We start from the raw sequence: 11,187 nt of genomic DNA, 5'->3' as shown, positions 1-11,187 counted from the left end.
AGTTTCATTGGTTATAGTAGCAATGTAAGGGTGGGGACTTCTTTCAAGTTCATAAACCACTGCACATAAACCGAGTAAAGGTCTAACGGCAGAACCTTATAACCATGTTCGTTTCTACTCCGCGCTACACTTCGTACGGTAAGCCCACGCTTACACGATAACGTTTGTTTGCTCTGATTTACCATTGCGAGATAACACTTGGTCACTTTCTCGTGCTTCCTGTCTGGTATCTTAGGGGGATTTTAAACTGACAGCAACACAAGGGGGCTCGTTGCTTGTAGTTGCAAAGCGAAAGTATGTTGCAGACCAAGACGAGGCGACTCAAAGGTAAGGCGTGCGTCTGAGCGCGTGCTGTGAGATGTGTGGTTTTCAAACTAGAATCTCCACTGGAATTTAATTATTAAATATCACAAATAAAATCAAAAGTACTTAATTTTAGTCAGTTTTTAAATATTAATATAAAATGTATTAAATAGACATTTTTGGTAGTCCTTTACATTACTATTCCCAAATGGTATGTCCTCTGTTGGCGACGTGTGTTTTAAAGTGGCATGGTTCCGTGGGAAGTTGTTCCCAGATTTTAGTGCGAGGTCCATGGTGACGTGTTAAACAGAGAATATGCTGGATTTCTGCATGACGCGAGAGTTCAGTCCTGTCCTGTTTAGGCAGTAGGCATTCCTTCTAAGCTTGATCCAAGTATCGCATGGGGACTGTTAAGCGATTTTTTTTTTTTTTAAACTAAATGTGTATTTCAGATATTTAACTTTTAAATGCCATTTAACTTAACGAAATGACAGTTGACAGTTTTCTTATTAATTTCTCTGAACTGAAAATCACCCGTGTAAAGTTCCTCTTCTGAGTGTCTGCACGTAGAGACGCTATATCTGCAGATCGTACAGGGTCCTTTTGTGTGAGAACGGAGCTAGAGAGAGTTTAACTGACAGATAACACCCACACTGTCTATAAAACAGGCTATAGTATGGCATTTTATGTGTGCTTATCTGTGTGCTTGTGAACAACAAGGAGGGTCGTGTAACTACTCTCTCTTCAGTAAGGAACACATCTTCTGTTGTATTAATAATGTATACAGTACTAATGTCATGTAGTCTGTCAGGCCTTAATAGGGGCAACTAGTTTGTAAATGGTCATAATTTCGATCTTTCACATAGGCTATCTGTCTGTGTTTAAGTGTATAATGTGTGGAAGTGAAGCAGACGGACAGGGATCTGGGTGCAGGGTGTTGCATCATTATCTGTGTGTGTGTGTGTGTGTGTGTGTGCAGGCACCATCACATTCAACTACTGACAAAGAATAAAAGAAAAGCTAAGGGAAACACAGCTGGCTAAAAAGCTAGACAAGATAATGAGACCCCTGGGGAGACTAATCAAAGGGAACCAATGAACAATCCTACATAAGACAAAACATAGCATCTATGTTGGTGTAGGTAGAATTAAAGGACATTTTTTGACACCCCACCTCAGACCTGACTGATACTTGTTGTAGCCCTAACAATAATGTACACATGTTGATGTATATTCTTGTTGGCACTTTTTTTTTTCACCAGTATGGCAGTTATAATGTTTATTTTTTTTTTTCTCTCAGTGAATATACTAGAATCAGAATCAGAATGAGCTTTATTGCCAGGTATGTTTACACATATGAGGAATTTGTTTTCGTGACAGAAGCTCCGCAGTACAACAGAATGACAGCGACAGAACATAAAACACATAATAAAAGAATAAAAAATACAAAGAAGTAGATAGTGAATGACAATATACAAATTGACAATTGTAGGCAGGTATATTACAAAATGCAGTTATGTATGTACATGTATATTATGTGCAAAATTTAAGTGTACTAGGTTTAGGTATGATGTTTTTAACTTAATATTTTGTATTTTTAGGGGATTTTATGGTACTAAATAATAGGAATACAGTAGTTTTAATCCATATATTACCTGTTAACCACTTTTGAGCATAGACCTGAAAATTACATTTCAAACTTAAACTGCTGCAAATCTTGATTTCTTTGAAGTGCAGACTGAAGTTTTGTCTCTTTGTAGAGTAGACACTTTGCGCATTAAGTGAAAAAAAAAATCAAAATTGTATTAGAAGTGCCTAAAGTTTAAGTTAATTGTTTAGACAAATGTACAAACATACCAATTTCAAATTCTGTATTAAGTATAATTTTTATTTTATTTTATTAAAACGTGTTAAAATCAAAGCCGTAATTCTTTAAAAGTTGTGTTCCGCTTTCAAACTTTCAATGAGACTTTGTTTTGTTTCCGCTAAATATTTACTATGTTTCGAAACATTCTGATTAAAGTAAATATTTTGCCATCAAAAATGACTGAAGCGCTCCCGAGAGTTTAGAGACTAAGCATAACAAACCAAAACAACATTTATTGCATGAATAGCAATGACACCACAATGCAAGCACCGACATATGTATAATTATAAAATAAAGTTAAAGTATTTAATGTGATTATTATAAAGGGAGATAATTGGTAAGTTGACATTTGGGAGCAGGGCCACGTCCCAAACGATCACCTGACTTCCCAAAACCACTTTATATCGGGCCACCTCATACCGTACTGTTTGTCTCTCTCTGTCGAACTCATCCTTTCAGCTATCCCACATTCTCTTTCTTTCAGGTTGTATTGTCTGGCCTAAATATATGATTGAGACTGTACGCCCACCCGGAGTCTCTCTGAGCCATCAATTTTAGATGCATTGATTAACCTGACAATCATCCCATTCCCTCTAGCCCATTGTCTTCTTTCTACTCTTCCCAAACACTCTCTTCAACTAACTCAACTGCAACGCACCATATAAGGCTTCGTAAATGAATTAACAAATGAGTAACCGATTCTGACCACAGCACCACTTTTTAGATTTAATAATTTAATAACAAACAACTCGCCTGATTGTGCCATGTGCCACTTAAAATGCCTCACAATCCAGTACAGATTCCAGTGAAACTAAATGTTATTGTGCCACAGCTTCCAAAAGCATGTTCCAGTGGCACCAAAGCATAAGATGCCATGTTAAACTTTGTGACCGATCAGTCTGACCGGAATCTCTGCTTTAGTGAAATTACTGTTTTACTTTGTATACTTTGAAGTATATTTTGGATTTTGTCACACAACTAAACACCCGCATGCATTTGTCCATACGGATCATAATTATCTTTAAAAATATTTATATAGATTTTCAATCTTTGCTGGTACTGTGTGTCTCTTGTGTGTTAAGTAAAGTTGTCACGACAGACGAGCGCCCCCCACTATGGAAATTAGCAGAAAATTACAAAAAAACAGGATTTGACGAAAACCATCTTAATAAAAAATCCTTCTTAAATAAGCGCAATAAATCCAGAATCAAAAGCTGGGCTGAGAAAGGTACAGATCCACAGTAGTGACTTGGACTTGGACAAAAACATGGACTTTTACCCAGATCAATTTGACCTGCATATTTGGGAACCATTCTTTCTAAATAATTGAGACATGTGTCCTAAGAAAACATGCATTCTCCAAAATTTTCCTAGATAGAAGAACTTCAAGACTGAGTAGATACAAACATGCAGGCACAGGTGAAATCATTGAGTCCTTAAATCAGGAGGATGTTGTGGAAGGCCTTGTGCTTGCTGTTCCCTCTGCTGGACAGACTGTGGTGTTACCGATATTACAGTATTCTTAATACAATTGACATTTACTTTCACTGCTATAGTTCTGCATGCCCTGGTGAACATTTACCGTAGTTGATCTATAGAGTCTAGGGGCCGCTAGCTGTTCTCAGTTTCCGGTGTGCTTCACATTTATTTAGGTGGATCCATTAACCAGGATGACATAGTAGAAACCATCCATTTGTCTGGATGAAGCAGACAGATTAGACAGATTTTTTTTTTTTTTTTTTTTGGAGTCCATTACAGAATGAGCTAATTGTCAATTGTAGATTCTCAAGGGTGTTGTCTTGTCTTAAATACTTTCTCTTTCATCTCTGCTATCTTTCCTATGTTGCATCCAGCAAGGCAAAGCATCGTGGCTTATGGAGCTGAACTGTGATGGTTAACAAATCACTAGAATGTGTGGGAAAGTCTGGACGTTGATTACTGTGAGTTCTCACTCTTTGCTAATGTATTAGTGGAAGCCCTTAGAAGAAAATGTTGAAACCTGTTGTGTGGCTGCAGTTTATTTTTTACTGCATGTTAAAGATGGCCTATGTACAGTAAATTGTATAATGAATACAACAGTGTTTCCATAAGATACACAAACAGTATACATAAGTGAAATATTTTACATGACAGTCGTCCAGAGGTGGGACTTGATTTCTGGCATTTCTTTCATAGGCATTTTCTTTCATCACGTATATTCATGATGTCCAATCCGGGTGTATGCAAAATGACATTAAGAGTCATCTGGTGAGTCTATCCTTCAATTTTTATTTGTGTTATTTTTATTCATATCAATCCCAAGTGAATCTGGAGCTTGTTGCCTTTCATCATGCACATCATGCAAGTTTTTAACTTGGGGAAAGCATTCTGCAATAATGTGCAAAATTCTAGTGTTTTCTAAAAAGAGGTTACTGTCATAGTGTTAAATCATGTATGCACATAACATGCAGCTAACATCTCCCAATATGTAGCCATTCTTACATTTTTACAACTACAGTAGGTGTAATAAAATGTATTTGACTTTTCTGTTAATTATAAAAATAGTCTAAAAGTGGCTCGGTTAAAAATAATAATGAATAACTGACTTTATCAAAACATCAAAATAATTGGCATTTAATTTTCTGACTTTGTGGAACATTTTTAATTCAATAAAGTACAGTAGCCATTATTCTGCTGGGACTAAATTCAACACTATACACTAACAGTATACATAAAACGGATACATACAGTTTATGAATATATAAAATACAACCTATGCAATGTACAAATAAGGACACTGTAAGCGGTCTAATGCTGCACATAGTGACTGGTGCAGGTTAGTGTGTGTGTGCATTTGGGTGGGGGGGGGGTAGAAAGGTCCTGTGTGTGTGTGGGGGGGCAGAATTTCAGTGGTGCATGGGACAAAAGAGATGGGGGGGGGGGGGGTGCTAGGTTGGGAGTGAGTTCAGCTTCCTAACATCCTGGTGGATGAAGGGGTCTTTCAGTCTATTGGTTCTCCCTGATGGCAGCAGACTGAAGAAGCTGTGTTTCGGGTGGGTGGGTCACCCGCAATATAGAGGGATTTGCGGGTGAGACGTGAGTTATAAATGTCCTGGAGGGAGGGGAGAGAGGCACCTATGATCTTCTTAGCTGATCTTATTAGTATATTATATTATAACTGTGCAAAAAAAAAAATAGTATATGAGCCTGCCAATGTTCTGCAAGAAAACATAGTAATGCAAACGAACAATTACAAAAACAAAAACAAAGTGTTTAATGTTGGACAAGTTATGGACTTTCCTCATGGCGGGGAGAGGGTTTTACCCCTAGAGCATTTATTAATCCAGGTTAACATTTACTTCTACATTATTCAATTCAAATGCAGTCATGAATATTATTTAAAGGACCCGAGCTATCATGAATTAACAATGAACAGTTATATTTTTATTAATTAACTTTTTAACAGATTAATAAATACTGTAACCATTGTATTAATGTTAGTTAATGCATTTACTAATGTTAACTAATAGAACTTTATTATGCTTTACCCTCAAAACAATATTTAATAATCAGGATAGTCTACAATCATCATTGTAAAAATTAACCAGCATGATGTTCTGGTTAGATAGGTTAAGGGGTAGGTTTGAGGTTAGTACCTCGTTATTGTAATTACTTAGTAAATATGTAGTATGTTCATGCGGAATAAGACTGTAAAATAAAGTGATAGTTTATTTTATGACTATGTACTGACTGTACATGAGTCCTTAAACATGTACATGCTGTATCTTGTTTGAATCTGCATAGGACGACCTGTTGTTGGAAGAGCACATGTTTGAGGTTAAGGAGTTCTCACCTGAAACGAAGGTATGAGCAAATAACATAAGATGACTTTTATTTACTCATTAACTTTAATTTACCTTTTATATTAGTAGTAGTAGTTGGATATTATAAGCAGTATTGGCTTCTTGAGATAAAGTTTCTTGTGATCTCAAATGTGTTGTACACATAATTAAAACATAATTTATTAACTTGTGCTACAAAACTGCATTTTCCTGTCAGTCTATGCTGGTATGAATTTTAGTTTAAAAAGTTATATTTACAATATTTTTCTGACTGTTTTCCCAGGAACGCGAGCTTCTATCTATAGTAAACTCCTTATGTTCAATATGGAGTAATAACAAACTAAAGAACAAGAACATTTTGAGAGTGCTAGAAACGTTCCGTATAATGTTGCATAATGTGAGTATACTGCTTACTCGATCATGTTCTGTCATTCTGTTTCAAATATCAAATCGAATCAGTTCTGACGGCATGGTTTCCCTATTTCTCTCTACAGCTAGACCACAATTTTGAGACACTTTGTACTAATCTCACTTGCACAGAGGAGTACACAGTACGCCGCATTAACACGAGTACTTTTGGAGAAATGTACAAAAAATCTTGTGGTGGATCAGTATCAGGTATGCACATTAAACCTGTCATTTATGCTTTTTCTTTAGTCTTGCCCATCCTTAATTTATTCATAATCTGAACATTGGCCACCATAAATCTCTGGCAAGGCAACAGTCTGTAGATGAACACATTTAATTGAGACAGAATATTTAATAAACCAGCAAATTTACATGAAGTGCTACTGTATGTTGAATGTTATGAATAATACATGTTTGAAAATGCACACTTTGCTCACTTTCTCTTTTCTCTACTTAGACCTGAAATGTCCATCAAAAAGTAAGTTATTTGACATTATCTCCCTTTTAGTCCATGAAACGGATTTCTTTATCTCTCTAAGCACACAGTGTTTGTTAATCTGAGTGTTGTACTACAGAAATCATTTTTGAATGAATCTGTTTTGTAATTACACAGGTACAACCATCAACCCAACCACCGAATACAGTAAGCTGTTTCTTATTTCACATCTCAAACACACACATTTTAATTAACCATTCAAATTAAAAACCGATCATTAGTTCATGTACATTCAAATCTAAAATTATTTAAATCAAAATTGAATGTCAGATCTTACTATTTGAAAGTACATGGCCTAAACATCCACTACTAAACAGACAATCATTAAATGGTGACAACAAGCCAAGTCTCTCTAGTTTTGCTGTAACAGATGCGAACTTGAAGATAATGTGTGGGGGGGGGGGGCTTTCGGAGCACATGTGTGGTATTATAGCTGTATTGGTCTTTTGAAGAGAAGTCTAATATAATTTCTTTTCTAATTGATCACATAGGCTCAGCATTTTTAACAACGGTCAGTTTAATCACCACAGATAACGAAAGTAAGCAAATTCAGTTTTGTATTTCATATTCACATCAACACCGATTACAGGACCGATAGTTTGTCTGCCAAGTGAATCTGAGTTTTGACATAAAACCACATTTTCTAATCACAACAGCTTTAACAACGGTCAGCCCAAACATCACTGCTACTGAAAGTAAGGATCACATCAATCTTCTCAAATGAAGTATATACAGAGTATTTGCTTCTAATACACTGAGCATTTAATCCCAGTTGTGTAGAAAGTGTTGTACAAATTTGATATTTAAAGAAGCCAACTTAAATTTAACTGGAAATATCCTTTATTTTTGATTATATGGTAAGATTAGTCTTTTATGGGCTTATTTAACAGTTTTTTTTTGTTTTTGTTTTTTTTAATGAGTATGCAATATTTTGTAGATATGACCGCAGTTTCATCGGCCCGTACAGAAACCATCAGTAAGTTTGTCTCTTGTGAGAGCAGCTTCATCTGTAATGAGCAGCTTAATGCCTTCAGCACACACACACACAGTGGTCTCTTTCAGTGGCCAGCCGAAACATTATGCATTAAGAAAGGTTCAGCTCTAGTGCAGTGTCTATTTCAGTTATCTTCCCATTAGCTTGAACCCATCTGACCCTCTCTTTTACATGGCCTCATAACTTCTATAGAAATGGTGCCATCTGCTTGTTTTGGTTGTTGCTATTTGCACAATTCTCACCTGTTTTTGAAACCCTCATTGCATTATTAAACTCACCATTTATTCGTCAATATTTAGTCCATGTATACAAACTTGTACGTTGTGACTTGCTGATAATTGGCAGATTAAAAATAGCAGGTGCATAGATGCAACTAATGAAGTCACCACAGCTTGTGCATGGTCACTAATAACTAATTTTACTAATACAGCCATTTACTATTACTAATAATTTTGCACATTGCAATAATTACTAATAGTTTTGTGAAATGGAATCTAATAGATTTTTTTTCTTATCATAGTCATCATACTTTAAAAAAATATTTTATTTTGAGTGATTATATTAATCTTTTAGACACTGGCTTGTATATCATGTTTTTATATGGTTTTCCCTTTTATTACAGTTCAAGCATTAAAAGATGACAATCGACATCTGTGGGGTAAGTGTGAGATCTGTGGGTCTTTCTGATCAATTATTTAGTCTTTCCAGTTTTCACTCTTACTACAGATCTCTTTATAAACCAATTCCCCTCCTCTCCCCTCCAAGCTGCCACTAAAGCGAGTTCGGGACTCCTGGTTGTCTCGTTTCTGCTAAATGTTGTTCTACTCCTCATGGTGGTTCATGTAAACAGGCATCCGAAGGTAAAACGATCTAAGCATTAATTTGGTTTGTGAATTTATATAAAATTAAAGCATGTTATTTTGTATTTGGGTGAGGGGGTGTGGTTTACTTTCAAAACATTGCTTCTCGCTAAAACGAGTCATCTATCCATAATACTGCTTTCTCCATGAATAGTTTCAGAATGTAAGAGAAATATGCACAGATCAAGCACCATTTAAAAGTGAAAACTGTCTAAAACGATTCTAAAAAATATGAAGGTGGAGGATAAAAAGGGATGCACTTTCACTGGAGGAAGTGTTATTTTTATTTATTATGGTTTATTTATAAAAAATTTAAATTAAATTGAAATGCTTAATTTGCTCACATGGCAATCATTTATGGCATTATTTTAAGTGTTAATTATAAGAATAACTTTTATATCAGTATGTAATATTTTAATGTAACATTTTGAACCTTTGTTAATGAATGTTAATTTAAGCTTAACAAGGCCATCAGTATACAATCAGTGACTTTTTTTTGTTTTGTTTTTTTTTGTTTGTTTTTTGCCATAAAGACAAAAACGAATATTCCAGATAATGACCATGAGCACAGACAATTATCTGAAAACAGGTAACACCAACTTTTTGTAGATTTTTTGAAATGGTTCAAATGAGCATGATCTATAATAAACTTTTACTAGATTACAGCTGTCTTGGACATAAAGCCATGCATATATGAGAAGAATGTCAGATTAATCACATACTCTTTTCCTTTTTTTTTTTTTCTAGCCCTGAATGACCATAATAGCACTTCGGTAAGCTAATCTTTTTGTCAATAAAAAAAAAAAAATGATTACTGAGTTTGTGTATGTGTTTATATATATATATATATATATATATATATATATATATATATATATATATATATATATTATAATCATTATTATTATTTTTTTGTAGTTCAAGTTGGTTGCTTGAAGTTTTTCCCCTCTTACATTGTCATTCTCCAGACATCGGTCACGGCTTCCACAGTTTGTATGCATGGTACAATGCTGTCTTTGAATCTGTGACTAGCAACCATCCTAGTATATGCAACTTGTTATATTAATATACTCAGTCATGTCCACACAGATTGTGTGTTTTACAGTTTCTACTTATACTTGTCTTGAATGTGCCTCTGTAACTGTTAACATTCATCTATAAAGTACCTCTGTTCATGGTTTCTGACCTAGAATGATATGGAACTAAATGGTCTGTCTGTTTAGCATTTGTTCACATAAAAATATCACAACCAGTACAGAAATTATTGGGAAAAAGATCTGTGTTCTTTACCATTCAGATCTTGAATGGCTGTGCCAGACAGGTGTGTTTTTATCTTTTATTTTTTATTTTTTTGAAAGGAATGATGGGAAAGAAAAGTATTTGCAGCTGATCGCACTGCAACATTTTTTTATGCAATATCTATGTTTATATTTTGCTGTGTTTGCGATTTAAGAAAGGACATGCAGAATTTATTTATTTTTATATTCACTCAAAGAGTTTGTATTTAATTTTATGTTAATGATCTTTGTGCTTTTGTGTAAAAGAATGACAATTGTTTGCTGCGAAGTGCACCCAATAAAACAGGAAATATGATCATGTGTATCTTAGACCTCATTAAATGGCACTAAAAAGTTCTCATAAAAATAAAAACTTAATTACATTTTCCTTAGTCTTTGTCTTTTTTTTATTACCAAGAAGTGGTATGTGCTCCCTGCTATATCCTCTGGGGACCGAGACACTCTCTAACCCACCTTCCTGGACTGGACTCGGAGGCCGCTCTCTCAGAAGCCTGTCATTGTGCCTCGTACCCGTCTATTGTTTGGACTGTTCACCTCCTCTCCTTCAATCTCTTGTCTTGTCAATAAACCCATTAAAGGGATAGTTCACCCAAAAATGAAAATTCTCTCATTAACTAACTCTTGTCGTTCCAAAGCTGTATGGTTTGGTGGTTGCCATTGACCTCCATAGAATTTTTTTTTTTTTTTTTTTTCCTGCTATGGAATTAAATGGGAACCACCAACTGTTTGATTACCATCAATCTTCAAAATAGATTTAATGTTCAACATAAGAAAGCAACTTTGGAATGAGGTAAATGACAGAATTTTCATTTTTGGGTGAACTCTCTTTAACACCCATTCTGCACTTAAGTCCTATCCTTGTATCTCTAACATTAAAGCTACTTAAAACTTACACTAGGCTTTTTGAAGACAACTCAAAGTTTATCTGGACAAACTTTTTCCCCTAGTTATTTAAATCAGCTATTTTTCAAACTGTTTGTCATAAACATCCCAGGAATACTTCATGGGATGTAAAATCAGCATATGACTTTTGGTAATCAAATGGCATCATTTTCATACATGTCTTCTGTAGAGAACACCAGGACAAACATCAAGTTAATCAGGCATTTTGAGGAGATACAAGAAATCAATAGGGGACAAA

The 11,187-nt window shown here is 35.0% G+C and overlaps 1 protein-coding gene across 5 annotated transcripts; it reads left to right on the top strand.

The window, feature by feature from the left end:
* The first annotated feature begins 16 nt into the window (after positions 1-16).
* Positions 17-10,408, top strand: LOC127949674 (uncharacterized). 5 transcript variants are annotated; one of them, XM_052547142.1, is made up of 17 exons: positions 17-138; positions 236-327; positions 4,023-4,109; positions 4,345-4,416; positions 5,953-6,012; positions 6,274-6,387; positions 6,485-6,608; positions 6,856-6,876; positions 7,012-7,041; positions 7,386-7,433; positions 7,551-7,589; positions 7,832-7,870; positions 8,511-8,546; positions 8,654-8,748; positions 9,282-9,337; positions 9,496-9,521; positions 9,717-10,408. In XM_052547142.1, the coding sequence occupies exons 3-16, from the start codon at positions 4,080-4,082 to the stop codon at positions 9,503-9,505; spliced, it is 774 nt and encodes a 257-aa protein (XP_052403102.1). In that variant the 5' UTR covers positions 17-138; positions 236-327; positions 4,023-4,079; the 3' UTR covers positions 9,506-9,521; positions 9,717-10,408. The 5 variants fall into 5 exon arrangements, with proteins under 5 accessions (XP_052403102.1, XP_052403093.1, XP_052403117.1 ...); XM_052547133.1 differs by having other exon boundaries at positions 9,667-10,408; XM_052547157.1 differs by lacking the exon at positions 9,282-9,337.
* The last annotated feature ends 779 nt before the right edge of the window (positions 10,409-11,187 follow it).

Source organism: Carassius gibelio, chromosome A3 (genome assembly GCF_023724105.1).
Source record: "Carassius gibelio isolate Cgi1373 ecotype wild population from Czech Republic chromosome A3, carGib1.2-hapl.c, whole genome shotgun sequence".
Taxonomy (NCBI): Eukaryota; Metazoa; Chordata; class Actinopteri; order Cypriniformes; family Cyprinidae; genus Carassius; species Carassius gibelio.
Note: the sequence above shows the minus strand (reverse complement) of the source record. Positions and strands in the feature narration are given on the sequence as shown.

Bases quoted from the DNA above. Each gene is read 5' to 3' on its own strand.
- LOC127949674 (XM_052547142.1), top strand. From the start codon at position 4,080: ATGTGTGGGAAAGTCTGGACGTTGATTACT. The intron at 8,547-8,653 runs GTAAGTGTGAGA...CTCCCCTCCAAG, and splicing joins TGACAATCGACATCTGTGGG to CTGCCACTAAAGCGAGTTCG. The intron at 8,749-9,281 runs GTAAAACGATCT...TTTGCCATAAAG, and splicing joins ATGTAAACAGGCATCCGAAG to ACAAAAACGAATATTCCAGA.